This window comes from Typopeltis vanoorti, chromosome 6 (genome assembly GCF_054136105.1).
Source record: "Typopeltis vanoorti isolate ZY-2024b chromosome 6, IOZ_Tvanoo_1.0, whole genome shotgun sequence".
NCBI classification, from domain to species: domain Eukaryota; kingdom Metazoa; phylum Arthropoda; class Arachnida; order Uropygi; family Thelyphonidae; genus Typopeltis; species Typopeltis vanoorti.
Window position 1 is genome coordinate 69,421,344 of NC_143554.1, and position 16,712 is coordinate 69,438,055.

The 16,712-nt window shown below is 36.2% G+C and overlaps 1 protein-coding gene across 7 annotated transcripts in view; it reads right to left on the reverse strand.

Annotated features, from left to right (window-relative positions):
• Nucleotides 1-16,712, reverse strand: part of Tlk (Tousled-like kinase) — a 641,803-nt gene that overhangs the window by 24,234 nt on the left and 600,857 nt on the right. For all 7 annotated transcript variants that reach the window (XM_090394231.1, XM_090394230.1, XM_090394235.1 and 4 more), the window contains one exon: nucleotides 2,015-2,122. In XM_090394231.1, coding sequence (XP_090250357.1) covers nucleotides 2,015-2,122 — 108 coding nt within the window. The remainder of the gene's footprint in view (nucleotides 1-2,014; nucleotides 2,123-16,712) is intronic.

The following is a 16,712-nucleotide window of genomic DNA, read 5'->3' on the forward strand; positions in this document are numbered from 1 at the left end:
ATTAGCTCTAAGGTTTCTTTGAGAGGGACATTTGTGAATAAGGAGGAGACTTCAAAACTGACCATTATGTCATTATGTTGGAGTGTAAGGTTTTCTATATTGGCTTTGAAGTGGGCTGAGTTTTTTTATGTGTGATGGTGTGTTGCCAGTATAGTGTGAGCGCGCTTTGGTTAAATATTTAGCTAGTTTGTAAGTGGGGGAATCAATGCCATCCACTATGGGACGTAATGGCACATTTTCTTTATGTATTTTCGGGAGCCCGTATATACGGGGGGGGGGGGGGAGTCCAGAGTTATATGGTTTTAGTCTGTTAGTAATCTCCACAGGCCAAGAAGTGACCTTAAGGAGCCTATGGAGTTTTCTAATTTGTGAGTTGGTGGGATTGTATTCAATGGGGAGGTAAGTAGCTCGATCTAATAGTAAAGCCTTAAGCTTACCTGTGTAGTCAGTATGACTGAGTACCACAGTGGCGTTCCCCTCTTATCCTCTTTGGTGATAACTATTTCTTTGTTTTTCTTCATTTTCTGTAGAGACTTGTATTCACTAATGGATATGTTGGTTTCTGGTGGTTTTGCTTTTGTGAGAACACAAGCTACATCCAATCTAATATCGTTGGCGATGTGGTTTGGAAGGTGGTGAATCTCGCGTTCAATCTGGATCATTGTTCCCCCCCTCCCCCCAGTAATTTCCTAGGAGCAATGCCGAAGTTGTGACCACGTGACAGAGCGCTGAGTGCTTCAGGCTTCAAGATAACTGAAGAAAGGTTAACTACAGTGTTGGTTTGTAGTTTTGGTTTGGACATTGCGTTCTTTTTAAATTGATCAAACTTGTCGATACGTTGACTCCATATTCTTTCGAATTCTTTATTTGCAGCAGTGCACGAGACGTCATGTAGAATTGACCAAAGTTCGTGGTGTAGTGTATTTGAAAGCTCTATCCCTAGCACTAAAATAGCTCTATTTACGTCGGCTAGGGAACCGCGTGTAGCGTTAATTTGCTCCCGGTAAAGCCTGGTTTGCCCGGTTATAGATACGGAGAGCTTTTTTGTGAACAGAAACAGTGCTTAAATTTTACACAATTTGGGATTACCTGATTATCCCGGCAGCGCTTTAGGAAGGTTAGACGATTCAGTTGTCTAGATAACTTCAGCTTCAGTTTGCCGTAATGGCAGGCCTTGCGTGCGATGGAATCTCCGTGGATGATAGTAATTCTTGTAGAAAGGCTTATACGCTGGTTAAACATGATAATTAATACTTAAGGAATTGACAGTGTACACTAGAAATATAAATTAAATCAACTTTAATATATACTTTCCTATGAGAAACGAAGTGAGGCTTCGTTTCTCATTTGCTGTTATGTAGTACTTGCGTGCACGTGTCTTTATCTTAAGTTCCCATGAAGATGGCAACGTGACATTGCCGAAATATCGGAAAGTATATATTAAAGTTGATTTAATTTATATTTCTAGTGTACACTGTCAATTCCTTAAGTATTAATTATCATGTTTAACCAGCATATAAGTCTTTCTACAAGAAGAAACAAGGATATTGGAATAGAGTTTGTAGTTATTAGTATTCAGGAAAGTGTTAGCAGAGCTAATCTCAGATATTATGGGCACTTAAACAGAATGAGAGGGGGAAATGGTTAGCAAAATGAATGTTTTTTGCCTCAATGGCAGGGAAAAAAGATTCAGAGGAAAACCAAGATCTAGGTGGATAGATAGTATGAAGTACTTTAGAAGACCAAAATATATAGTGTAACAATATCAGACATCAAATCAGACAGTTATCAGATTAATTTGGATGAAAATTGTTGACAGGAAGGTTTGTAAAGATGTAAATGTTTCACATAATACTATCATAATATCTTATATTCTCCCACCCCCTTCCAGGATAGCATATATCAGGAATTTGATTATGATGCTGATCATATTTCTTGGATAAAAACTAGTAATTAAGTGTGAATCCAAGAAGAGAATATATAATTTATGAATTTGAAATTAAAATCATCTTACCTTTGCTTCATTGCTGACTACAGGCTTAGGTGGGAATTCTACCTCTGTGGCTTTGAGAATAGTGTTTTCCTCTAGGATAGTAGCCTGGGATTGGTTATGACCAAATGGCTGTAAACAATAACAAAAAATAAATAAATAAAATAACTAAATACATGAAAAAAGCCGGTTTGGTTTGCTGAGTGGTTAGCGTATCTGCTCTCCAGCCAAAAGGCTGCGGGTTCAAATCTGGCTGTGGGCATGGATGTTTGAGAGTCTGTGGAAATACTAGTGGTGATGATCGGTGGTAGATGGCATTGGTGTAGTTGTGGTCGGTTGGTGGATTGAGCTGTAGAGCAAGTGCCCTTCCTTGATGAGTCCTTTGGACTCCCTGGAGGCATCAAATCATAATAATAATAATATAAACAGACGAATAAGTCAAGAATCCCAAACTTTTGGACAACTAAATAAAATATGGAAGTCAAGCAGCATCAAACACGTAACGAAAGTAAGAATCTATGAGACAATAGTCCTCCCAATACTTCTCTATGAAAGTGAATGCTCGAATCTCAAAAAAGCTGAAGAGAAAAAAATTATTAACTACTGAAATGGATTGGCTAAAAAGATTACTTGGAGTATCTCTGCTGGATAGACTAAGAAATGAAGACATAAGGAAATGACTAAAACAAGAAATAACAATAATAGACAAAATTCAAGAAAGAAGACTGCGATGGTTTTGGCCATGTGACCAGGAACACAGAAAGGTTACCAACTAAAGTCTTATGTACAATGATGGAAGGTAAAAGCCCCAAAGAGTGGCCCAGAATTAGATGGATAGACAAAATAAAAGAGGACCTGAAAACCAAGTCACGACAAGCGATACCAAACTGGACAGAATTGTTCAGACTCTCCAGGGACAGACAGAAGTGGAAAGAGTTCATTTCAACTTCATCACTCACACAGATGATGGAAGAGAGAAGAAGATGCAATATTCAAATAAAATCCAGGTCTTCTAGCTACATCTGTGAATGCAATTATACACAAGAAAAACTATAAGAAGAAATTTTGTATTAAGCATATCAGTAAAACCACAGTGGTACAAGTGTTCCCACAGTAAAGTTAGTCTTGTGTTGCACACTTAATATTTACCTGAGTGATTCAGTTTTCCCATAAGAAATATAAAACCAACTTCACACACTAGTAATACAATGCAATACAGTTGGGGCAGGGAATTGGCATCTCATCTTCAAGGTACGGTGGCCATTTTTCATACTGCAGTATTACAGTGTTATTACAGTGGCATAAGCGAATTATGCCACTGTAATAACAATGTAATACTAACCAAAGCTTATAGTAGCATTCTGTCTCTATAAGCTTTGGTTCATAGTTAGCTTTGATGTTAGCTTATTTCAAGAATGTGTCAACACTTTTATAAGCAAAGCAACTATTTTTGATCATTTCAAGAAATGGACATGATCGTTACCAATTCTTGCTATGTAGCTTCAGTGAATGGTAACTAGTAAGTACAAAATGTGAAAATAATGTACCAAAATAATAACAGGTTATTCTTTTTTGAAGCAACTGAGAGCAGCTAATATGCAAGACCTAGCTATTACAAATGCAGTGCAGCATTTTGAATAGCCTGTTGGTACAGTAAAAAGTGCAATGTCATATAAGACCATATAAATTTTTTCCAAAATCATGTAAAATAGGATTCTAGTTTTCAGACTGCTATACAAGTGCACACCTTTGTCAGACTTTGGAAGAAGGAAGGCAGGAAGTCATCTGCAAGATAAGGCATCAAACTGATCAACCCATCTCATGTCTTCCATAGAGATAAGAGTGAGAACTACATTTCTCTTTGGCTGTGAAGAACAGGATTTTTGTAGCTTCTAGCAGTTTGTTGTACAGAAAAACCTTGTCACAATAACAGTCAATTTTCTGCACACCAATGCACATCTAGTACAGAAGCAATGCATTTTGATGTCATACCATCACGTGGTTCCTTATATCTTTTCTCTTTTGTATCTTCATCTTCTAAAATATGAACAACTTTATTTTTTTTTAGCAAGACAATAAATCTGAACTTCTGTTAAAGGCAGTGAACAGAGATAATATGAATTTATCAACCTACATGAGTAATATACATTGCTTCTTGTTTTTATTTTTGTTGATTAACATACCCAGAAAGAGGAGATGAATGCTTCTCTTTCTTTTGATAATGAATTTAATCTTATGATGGAAACCATTAAGAAAACACATAAAACTGTTAACCAATTCATTCATGATCAATCTATAACACTGGGAATGGGAGGTAGGGGGGAAGGAATGTGAAAACATTCTTCTGAGATAGTTTGCATTATAAACTGTCAAGATAATTTGTATGATTGCAGTTTCTAAGACTAATCCATATTAGTCTAGAATGTTAACCGATATTCTGGCCAATATACTGAAGATACAAGCAGAGGATCTTCACATTGGTAATTGGTTGGCCTAGTAGTGCTGGGTGGCCATAATTAAAGTAGAAAAAAAAAAAATGTATTAGACAAAATTCAACCAAACTTAGTGTAAGCACACTCTGGAACATGAGGGGTGGGGGTTTGATTTACAAAGATAAAAATAGTACAAAACTTTGCCACCAGGAGACATTTGGTACTAGAATCACACGATATTTGCATAATCTCAATGGTTCTACTGACAAGTTGGTGGACATAAGGAAAACCGAAACGATTTATCCATTCTGATAAGACTGAAGTTCCGTGTATTTCACCTTACTGGAATATGCATTGCTAGTCAAGTTTTACTATCAGCAATATGGTTAACTAATGTTATGTTTCGCGAATTCCAGTATTTGAAGGATAGGAGAAAAGGTCCAATGATAATAACAAATCTTAGAAAAATGATTTCACAATTTGAAAATAGCAGATCTTTAGCAGTGAGGCCACAATGAGGACACAAATGGATTATTCCTCAACAAGTTGATAAAGCTAGAACTGCCATTGTGGAACACCCAATGAATAACACACAAGGGTCGAGCAACACTCAGGCAATATCAAGGCAACTGGACATGCCATATTCAGTTGTGTGGAAAATCTGTCAAATGCTGAGGTTTTTTCCCTATAAGATCGCCCATACTCAAGCTTTGCTTCATGGTAATGTGGAAACTCGACTGCAGTTTGCTCTGATGTTCTTAGCTTGAACAGAGGTGGATGATGTATGGCTGTGGAAGATCTTGTGCAGTGATGAGGCACATTTTTATCTGAACGGTAGTGTTAAACTCACACAATTGCTGCATTTGGGCTGCAAATAACCCTTGTGTTCCATCAGACCCCTTTACACTCACTGAAAGTCACAGCGCGGTGTCGTTTCACTGCATTGTTTATAATCGGTCCATACTTTTTCGAAGAACTTCACCCAACAGGACCAGTGACTTATACTGTCTCTGTTGTTAGATACTGAGAGATGCTGTGCAACTGCAGCAGCGAAGATGGCTTGACTAACATATTTATGCACCTCATATTGGATTGCCAGTACAGCAAATGTTATGCAAGCACTTTACAGAATAGAGTGATTAGTCGTGCATTTTCCACAGCATGGGCACCTCATTCACCTGATCTCAACCCCCTGTAACTTTTGGTTGTGGGGCCATCTGAAACATGTGGTGTATGAAGGCCGTTCCTGATTTAGCAACCTTGTAAGACAGAATAACACAGCATGTGAGGCAAATCAGTGCAGATCTGTTGTGTTCCATTGTAGAAAACATCTTTCACAGAATGCAGTTCTTAGAACATCTGAAAGGAGGACATATTGAACCATATCTCTAAGTTATATGAACACGAAAATTGGTTTGTTGTGTCTCTTCTAGCCATTACTATTTAATTAATCCCAAAACCATGCGCTTATAGTGCCAAATGTCCCCTGGTGGCAGAATTTTATACTAGTTTTACCTTATGTAAATAAAAACCTCATGTTACAGAGTGTACTTAATGCAAAATTCAATCGACCAAGTTTGATTGAATTCTGCGTAATTCTTTTTTCACTATAGTGCTCTGAACACTTCCTCTTTAATTATGGCCACTCTGTATATATCCTTCAGCCAACATACATTAAACCATCCAACATTAAACTAATGTAGACATGGGTCAAGTTGTGACATCCACATTCCTCAGGGGAAAGGCCAGGCATCTGTTTACTAGTGCTGATAATAGCAGATAAATTTCATTGTCCAAAAAGAAAAGATTGCATGCATTTTTTTAATTCATTAAGTTTCTTTCAAAGTGGCTCCCTCCAGAAATCTAATGCTGAAAACAATGTAAAGAAGTAACTGAAACAACTTCCAGAGGGTCTCTTTTGGTGAACTGTTCAAGTTCTCATCACAGCTGTATCACATTTTGTTCTCATGGAAACAAAAAAGAAGTGACACACAGTTATACAAGAGGAAGCAAACGACTTTTTTTTTTTTTTTTGGTAGCGAGGATGTACTCAACCAATATTGGCTGTTGGTTATGATTTCTTTAACTTTTTCAATTAATCAGGTGTCCAAACTGTTTTTGATGGTCCAGTATGTTTGTTGTCTTCTAATGATTCTCTGCCATGGTCAAAATATTTCTGCCAATCATAAACCAGTGCATTTGACACACAATTATTGCAATAAACTTGCTTCACCATCTCCAATGTTTCCATTGCACTTTTACTGCTAAACACAAAATTTAATGCAGGCATTTTAATTTCACAACATACGAGACGGGGGATGGGGATCTGGAAAGTTCTGATAAACAGCTAGAGCAAAAATGTTTTTTTTTTCATATTAAAAAACGTTTTTTTTTTTTTTTACAAAAAATATCTTTTCTTTTAGGATATATAAGAAGACATAAAAACAATTAATTTTTGCTCTAGGCGTTTATCCTAACTGTCCAGACCCCCTCCTCCCCCGTAGACATGTGAGGTACTTACACTTTAGTTCTCACTTTTTATAAGATGCACACTGTGTATCTAAACCCTGCTCTAGAGATCAAACATGGAAACTTTCAAACTACTTTAGGCCTTCAATAAGCAGAGTGGTTGTGATTTAATACCATGCAATGAAATTCATTGATCACCGACAGATGTTCACAAGAGTAGAAGTATGCAATTCACTCAGCCTGCAATGGTGTCAGACATTATGAAAAGACCTGATCTGATATTTTTTTTTCTCCTCAAAAAGATAAAGCTTTAAAATGGCTATCCTGCAGATGCTGGAATACTGGATGAAAACTAATGGTAACACTTTAGGATGCTTCTAGATTAGCTAGGAAGCAATCTTGTTACTAATATTTTACCAGGTCTGCATGGAGAGAGTCTGACAGAGTATTGGGGGAAGGGGTTCCCAACTGGCAGAGCAGGGTGAAATTCGTCATTGGTAAAGAAAAAGGCAAATTTTCCAGTCTTCAAGATTCAGATCACAACTCACAGGGTCTTAGTCCTAACCTTCTCGTCCATCCTAGGATGGGTAGAGTCGCCTCCTAATGAGGGGTTACTGGCATATTAATGCAGCCAGTTCGCCACCCCTCTGCTGCATCCCTTAAGGGTGATATTTGTGATTGTATCCATGTGTGTTCATGGGATCGGTTTGCCTGCTTGTGGGATGAAAAACCCCAGATAAACTGGGGGGAAAACCTGCTGTCCATGCCCAAGACCGGCTAACTTGGCTATGGCTGAGGAAGATCCTTGAGCTCCTCACGTCGTCGACGAGAATCAAACCTAAGACACTCCTCCCCCAGGCATATGGTTGCAAAGTTGCATGGTTAGCCACAAGGCTAACCATGCAGACATCCTAACTTTAACAATGTTAATTTCCATCTTCAATCTGCAAAGCCACACACCCTTTTCCAAAGCTCAAACTTTTCAGCTTTTCAAGTGCTTCTCATTCCAAATTACACACTCTTGACTCTTTTCATCTCAAAGATTGTATTTGTGAAAACATTTTTTGCTCTGATATATACCATAAAAAAGAGCTTCAAACTTAGAATCTTCTTTTTTTTATTTCTTTCAGCTAAAAATCTCTCTGTTTCAGTCTAATAAATAAAAATGAATCCATTAATACCTTTTAGTTAGCTCTATCTAACTTCTGGAGACAGGCAGTTCATATCAAACCAGTGTTCCTTTCTTCTAACTTTTATATAAATATATCAGACCCAAACATGAAAGGTTGCAAAACCTATAGCACATCAGTAGCATGTGTGGGCAAAAAAAGTAAGAAGAAAGAAGGGATCTGTCAAAGGGGCTATTTGAACAGCTATATGTTGCAATTTTGGAGGAAGACTGAGTTGGAGGCTGTTCAAGGAGAAAGAGAAGTTTGTTTGGTGAGTTAGTTGGACATGAAATGAATGCTCACCAGCAGCTGTTTGTATTACTTATAGTCTTGGAAGAAAGTGGAGGAATGATAGTAGCCATTTCAGCAGAAACGGATCGTCTATGAGAGAGTCAGTGGAGTAAATCTGTAAGAGAGGGATCATTAATTAATTGGAAAGTAGTGGTAGCTAAGAGATCACTTGAAGGTTTGATGATCCTCCATGAATTTTCAAGAAATAAAGAACAACTGCATGGTAGTTTGTTTTTTTGACTTTCCCTTTCACTTTTTTTTTTTTTTTTTGAATGAGCTGAATATTGCTTATTTCCATGCATAGGAAAATACCAATTGCATAAGAAATACTAAAAAGGCTATACAGGATTAGGTGTGAATTCTGAAATACAAATACTTCTCTGATGAAAAACCAGGAGATGAATGCCATGAGCAGTTCACGGTATATTGCAAAATACTTCACCTTGGTCATCAATGGAGGAGTTAATGAAATTTGGATTTGTTGATGGATTTCTTCTAGCTGCATAGGTTGAGTGTGAAACTGGAGGTTTGGTCTAAAGCCACTTGGGGTATGCCGAATTCTCTTGGAGTGCCTTGTCATACTGCCAAGCCAAGACATGGAAAGTGATCAGGAATTTTGAATGGAATGGGAGATAAAGACCTTAATTCCAGTTTAGAATTATTTCTGTTATTTAGTCAGAGTGGTTTGAGATAATAAAAATAATTAGACCAAAGAAAGAGAAATACAAGTCATAGAGGCCATCCGATTTGGCACCATTAATCACAAAGAACACAAGACTGAGAAGAATGTTGAGTGAAAAGGAAACTCAGATGAGGTTAGTTATGGTGTGAGTTGTCAAGAGAAGAACTAGTACAGGGTGTTCGGGATAAATTTGACATATTTATAATTAATTATATTTTTCCGTAAGTTACATGTATTAACACACACTTCTCTTCATTTAAAAGTTTGGACCCTTCTTCATTCATATACAAGATGTCAGAAAGGATGGATAGCTGGAATCCACCTGAATCATGGAAGAGAATAACTTGTATCATGATGATTCGTACCCGCCATCAAAATAAGGATATTACGACTGCTGCCCAATGCTCCCTGAATACAGTAAAAACAATCAGGCATGAACTAGAGACTTGCAATGGTGACTACGAGGATGTAGCAAGAAGAAAGATCCCTAGCAGACGATCTGATTGCGTTCGTACAGCAGAATTCCTCGCAAATCTGCAGGAACAGGTGTTGAAGAACCCTGGCATTGGAATTCGGGCTTTGTTCGTGGAGTTGCTAACTGTAGTCAAGCCCTGGATAACAAGGGTAGCCAATGGTAGGCCGTATGTATGGCAGCAGGATTCGGCCCCTTGCCACACCTCTGGGAAAAGTCAAAAATGGTTGTCTGAAAATTTCTACGACTTCACCAGTCCAAATGTTTGGCCTCCAAACTCCCCAGACCTTAACCCCATGGATTATTTTGTATGGGGCGCAGTTGAAAAAGACACCAATCGCACTTCCAGTAATACAAAAGCCCAGTTAATGGATAAAATTAAAACAGTTTTTGCGGCCCTTCCCAGGGAGACTGTAGCATCAGCTTGTTCGAGGTTCCGAAGCAGAATTGAAGCTGTGATCGATGCTAATGGTGGTTATTTTGAGTAAATCTTGTTGATAGTATTGTAATTAACTCTGCCTGTAATGTTTTTTTGTCAATTCATTAAATTTAATAGATACAAAGATTTTCTTTTTCCTTACGAAACTGTCAAATTTATCCCGAACACCCTGTATATATGAAAGTAGAGCTTGTTAAGAAAAGATCACAAGGGTATTAGTAGGTTGGTGAGGATTATCTACTATTCTTATAGGTAGATGAACATCTGTGTTAAGTTATTGCTCACAGCAAATACTAAGCATGTTTACTTATCTGATTCACAAAAATGGAAAAGGGAAGCCAGTTTGAGTTGTAAACAGTGAAGTTACCAAGGAAGATGATCTTAGTGTTTGGGTATATAGGCTGTGCAAAAAATCAAGCTTCACATATTGGCCATCAAGGAGGTATTATCAGAATATGGTGAGCAACAGATAGCAAGTGAATGCAAACAGTGTAGGAAGGAAATTTTAAACCAGATGAATGCACATTTGGCATTCTTGTGACAGAATTTTTATCATCATCAAATTTCTGATACAGAGATGTACATGATATTATGATAGTGCTACATGAAAAAATTTACATCATTACTAACTTCCTTTTGATAATTTTCCTCAAAATTAATCTGTTATCTGCCAAGACTCCAATATTATCAGATCTTGGTCTTGTTACTGTATCAATCCACCTACATCTTGGTCTTCCTTTGGGTCTTTTTTCCTACTATCCTGACAAGAAACACTTGTTTTATTAACCTTTCCTCTAACTTTCTGTTTCAGTGACTATACCACCTGAGAGAAGCTCTGTTAACAATGACAAATTCTTTCCTAATATTCTCATTTTTAATATGATACTTCCATTGATGCCATCTGTTCACGCCACTAATCTTTCTCAAAACTCTCATATCTGTGGTCTCTAGTCTTTGGTCAAGTGTTTTATTTCTAACCCAGCTCTCAGATCTATAAGATAAAATTGGTTTGAACACTGTCTTGTATACAGCTAATTTATTGTTGTGACTAATTTTTTCTTATTCAATATAAATTCATTCAGTTGACTTCCTACCATATCAGGTTTGCTAATTGTTGTCTATTTCCATATTTAGTTTGCCATCTTCACTAAAATTATGCCTAAATAGCTGAAATGTTTTACCTGCTCTATAGGTTTGGTTAACATGTCTGGTTATTCCTAACTGTTTTGAATGGAATGTCAGTGATGGTGGTGCACATCATTTATTATTATTCTACTGTTATAGCTACAAATGTTGGTGAAGTGAATGAAATTCGTTTCCTTTTTTTCCCCAAGTATTAATAGGTTTTTATATTTTTTAAAATTAATTTCTGTTTCTTTTTTTATTTGCTGTTGATGTTAATTTAGAGGGTTTTTTTTTTTGTGATTCACAGTAATATTGTATTTGATTGTGTCGTACATGATAAGAACAGTTAAAGAATAAGGACATGCAATGGGATTTGAAAAACTCAAACATAACCCCCACACAGAGTAAGCCTAGTCTCTTGTTCATATAGTCTCAACAGTTCTACCTGCATACCATTAAACTCTAATCCCCTCCAGGCACAATATAGCAGAGTAAATGGCAACAGGATGCTAGCTAATCAGGAAGCTTCCCAATTTGTTACTATCCAGTTGAATCTCATCTACTACTTAGTAGAAGGCTTGTACTGATACAGCAAGTAGAAATGCCAAGATATCTGCTAAAACCAATGATCTAATTGTTCACTTATTTACCAGAATATTAGACAACCCAAACCACTCTCTAATCTTGATCTCTTCCTCCCTATAATCCTTCTAAGTATAGTGAGGTTGATGTTTGTTCTAGACAACTCAGATCACAATCCAGTGTTGAATTTTTCTCCCATAAAACAACAATCATACAGCTACTCTTATCCACATGCTGATTTACATTTATGCCAAGTAGGATGAGTTTTGTTTGGTTTGTTGGATTAACAGATTTCAGCCTTCTGATTGAAACATTGAAACAATTCATGCTCATATAGAAATACTACACTTATCATCCTTTAGGTAAGCCCTGGTTTTCTAAGAAATGTGTCAAGACTGTACAACAGAAGAATCAACTAAATCACAAAGTTCATTGAAATCACTATCTTCTGTATTTACATTAAAGCCTGCAATAATTTCGAGCAAATTATCAACAACCAAAACAGACTTTGAAAGAGTCAGAGGCTGTCCATAACTTTTATCAAATCTATTTCTGCCTTTTTTTTTTTTTTTTTTTAAATCATTCTATTGGCTTTCTTCTGCATTTCCTCCAATTCTTGCACTATTGATCTTTATAAATGTTGTATGTTTCATTTGAAACATACAACACTTAATGTCACCTTTGGCTTTTCATCAGGAAGTGGTCAAAAAAACCCTGTCTAAACTTGATACCAAAAAATCTCATAGTTCTGATGGAATTTCTTCAGCTGTTTCAGTTTGGGCTCTAGAACTGACTACATAAAATATCACCTTTTTTGGTAACAAAAAATAGGAGTCTATATTCAAACCTATTCCTAAGAAGAGTGACAAATCTTTACTAGCAAAATTGTCATCCAGTTTCTTTCACTTCATTGCTTTCTAAATGAAAAAAAAAACCCATTAATATTTGAGTTCAATGCTACCTGAAAACCTATCAACTAATACAAAATCAACAGTATGGATTCTTCCACTATCAATGAACAAGGGATCTTCTTGCTTGTCACCTGTCTTGGGATGAGTGCCATGGAAAAGCCCGAGGGATCTCAGTAGTTGCTCACAATACATCTAAGGCAGTTGATTTTGTTAACAGGACTTTGGTACATCCTATTAAGTCAAGTCCCATCTATGACTTATGTAGCTAAATTGGATGCTTGCTTTGTGGTTGAATGTTACGTGATGATAGTGGATGACAATGAATCATTTATACTCACATTTTACAACTCATGCTAGGGTTTCACAAGACTACATTTTTTTTTGACATACTCTCTTCCTTCCTTCTTTATAAACTTCACTAACTTTCTCCAGTTGATTGCAGATCTAATCCAGTTTTGCTGATGACAGCACACTGTACTCCTCTTTCTTTCTTGATTGACAAATCTTGTATTAAATTATATTTAACAAGAAATTATATTCTTGTTTTCATTCTTATTTTACTTAACTACATGGGTGGTCTGAAAAGTTCTTGGCCTCAACCATAAATGACAACACTATTGTCAAGGATTTTTTTTTTTTTTCTGAGTTGGTACATCTGTCATAAGCATCCATGTGAAATTGTAAGTCATTCTATCAAGTAGTTTTTTTTATATACACTATTGGAAGTCAAAGTGTCATCTGTATCCCTTGAAATGGATAAAATTGAGTATTGTGTGGTTATAAAATTCTTTGTAGATGAACGTTTAATGCCAAAAAAAATTCATTCAAAATTCATAAAAGTTTATGGACACTTCTCCTTCATTTTCGACAATTAAGAAATGGGCTGCTGAGTTTAAACGTGGCCGTACCAGCCTTGAAGATGATCCACGTGAAGGGCATCCAAGTGCGTGAAATTGCTGAGACTATAGGCATTTCAAAAGAATAATAGGATACATTTTGCATGAAGATTGCAAATGGAAAAAGCTTTGCGCAAGCTGGGTGCTGTGCTTGTTCACAGCAGATCAAAAACGCACTCGCATGAAAATCTCTGAACAGTGCTTGGAGGGTTTTAACAAGAATAAAACTGATTTTGTGTGTCGATTTATTACTATGGTTTCACCAGTACATAACAGAATCCAAACAGCAGTCAAAACTGTGGATAGAAGCCGTTGTTCAGCGCCAAAGATAACAGGTCATGGCACTGCTGTTTTGGGATGCTAATTTTGTTTATTAATCATCTTGAAAAGGGTAACACAATATCCAGGGAATATTATTCCAATCTTTTAACCAGACTAGACAAAAAAATTCATGAGAAAAGACCTGGTTTGCAGAAGAAAAAATCATCTTTCATCAGGACAATACACCTGCCCACAAAGGTGTTTTGGCAATGACAAAATTAAGGGATCTGCACTATGAGTTATTGGAACATCCACCCTATTTCCCCCCTGGCTTGTATTTGGCTCCCTCTGACTTCTATCTTTTCCCAAAACTAAAAACTTCTTTGCTGGTCAGCGTTTTTTTTTTTTCAATCAAGAGGTGATTGCAGCTGTAGAGGGGTATTTTGCAGATCTTACTGAGAACCACTACAGGAATGGGATAATGGCGCTAGTGCTGGAATAAATGTATTAGTCTTAAGGGAGATTATGTTAAAAAATAAAAATAATTTTGAAATTATAAATTCGTTTTTTCATTGGTAGGCTGAGAACTTTTCAGACCACCCACATATTATTTATTGCTTGTATTGCTTGCTACTTGTCAGTTGATACTTTGGTAACACAAGGATGAAAACATGCATATCATTTCTATTTCTTGTCAAGTCAATTTACTTAACTTTCAATTAAAAAAAAAAAAAAACTTGAATAATATGGTGATGGATCTGGCTCTCACTGATGATATATCAATAAAGGTTGAAACTAGTCTGGGTAGCATCCCTTTCCATAATGAATAATATATATACAGAAAAGCAAGTGTACTATACTTTACGGGATACAATTACTTCTAAATACAAGTAACTCAGTAATATTGGTATTTTTAGAAAGGAGATGATAATGTAGATGATATAAAAGATAAAATATCATTTCCTACATTTTGCCAAAATCAAACTGACATCATCAAGGAACAGAAAACAGGTAAAGATATGTACACATGGGTATTACGTGAATAAGTGAGACAAGTGAAGAAACAAGGCAATAATACCTAAGATCCTAAACAATGCAACTTAGTGGATTTGATTGAGCTCTGTGTCAATGGACTGAGGATGAATATTTCCCAGATTTAAGGCAGTTTCATGCATCTATTGGATATATACAACAGATTGCAGCTGCAGGGCACTTGGTAAACATCAGGCAAATCTAGGGATTGTAAATGGTCTTTAAGAGAATGAGTAAAGGATGTTCGCTGCATAGTTCGAAAGTATTTTTTTCAGGATTTTTTCTAACTTTTCAGAAATGTCACAGATACATAGAATAGTGATGGATTTACTGTAGAGCATGTTCTAGAGAGGTGTGTGTGTGGGGGGGGGGGTATTCCAAGTATTTTTTTGATTGGCTGGGGGATTATAGCCATTGGCTAAAAAAAAAGGTATATGTGATTAAATTCAGTAGGTGAGGATACTGTCATCATAGTAAATCAGTTTTGTTCTATCAAGGTATCAAAGGAAGCGCAGTCTACTATTGTTTTTATTTCTAAAGTGAACTAGATCTTAGGCTGTGGGCTGTTCAAACGTCACAGAGGTGCCCCACACAGACCTATCATTTGGTTATGCTATATGCATTTTGATACACCCTGTAGGCAACATATCATTTGGTGGAATTATGAGGATGCTACCTCAACCATGAAACACATAGGAAGATCCAAAAAGCTAACATAAGGAATAAAAGAGTGCCTGGAAGAGTGGTATGGAAAAAAATCAGCAGTCTGATATGGCAACAATCAACCAGGAGAATGTCTTGGGATTGGTTAGTAGTAGGACATGGTAAAGAGATGGAAAGTTTCAGTTTTTACAGAAGGGCAGCTGCATATAAACCAGACATCAATCATAATAATCAACAGCACAGACTACACTGGTATAAAGAACAGAGCAACTAGTATAGGGAGTGCTGGAGGTCTGTGATATAAATGCTGATCAACATGGCAGTTCGATGGAAAAGACAAACATCTGAAAAATAGTATGAGAAAAATGATGGAAAAGTGTGATTGGCCTGCATGAAGTCCAGATCCCAGTCAAAGAAAACATCTTTAGGATGAACTGAATATGAAGTGTGGACCAGGCCAATGTGTCCACCAACAGTATAACAGACTGGTGGTCATGTTGAAGGACCTGAATTTTAGTCAGGTATTTTCCTAACTAATACTATTACAAACTGGTGGAACATATGCTTTTCTAAAAAAGGAAAGTATGATCAGGCCAAAGAATGGTCCACACTATATCAGAAATATATGAGATATGAGAAATTTTTAATTTTTTATATCTCATATATTGTGTCCTTGTTCAAAGAAAGAAATATGTACAGAAGCTATTTTTCTTTTTATTAAGGATAACAAATTGGATTATTGTTTTATGCCAACTAAACAATGCATAGATGCTAAAGCTTTAAAGGTTTGAAAGGTGATCAGGAACTTACAAAAACAAACCTCATAAAATATATAACTTTCAAGCACTAGCTTCTGTAGTATTATGAGTTTTTTACAGATATTAATGAAAATCAAGTTTGAAAGAGCGTATCAGGCTAATGAAACTTAACCTTTGCTCAGGAGCACTAATAAAAAGCATATATATTAACTTTGAGTGATTCTTGTCTTTTGGGTAGTGGAATACCAAAGCAATCCTAATGGTTCCATTAAAATTCAAAGAAAATAGAAAATAGTAATAAAATTCAAAGAAAATAGAAAATAGTAATAAAATTCAAAGAAAAATAGATTGAATGAGGGTTTATCAAACAACAATTCAACGAAAGGAAAATTGCCATAAAAGCAATTAAATTATAACTTTCAATGAATTCCTTTTCAATATTTCAAAGTGGTTTCAATATTCAGTGAGATGATTTTTTCCCATCTCCCTCTTGATGAGTTAGGCACAACTGTCTATCAGAGTTAATTAACTTGGTTTTAT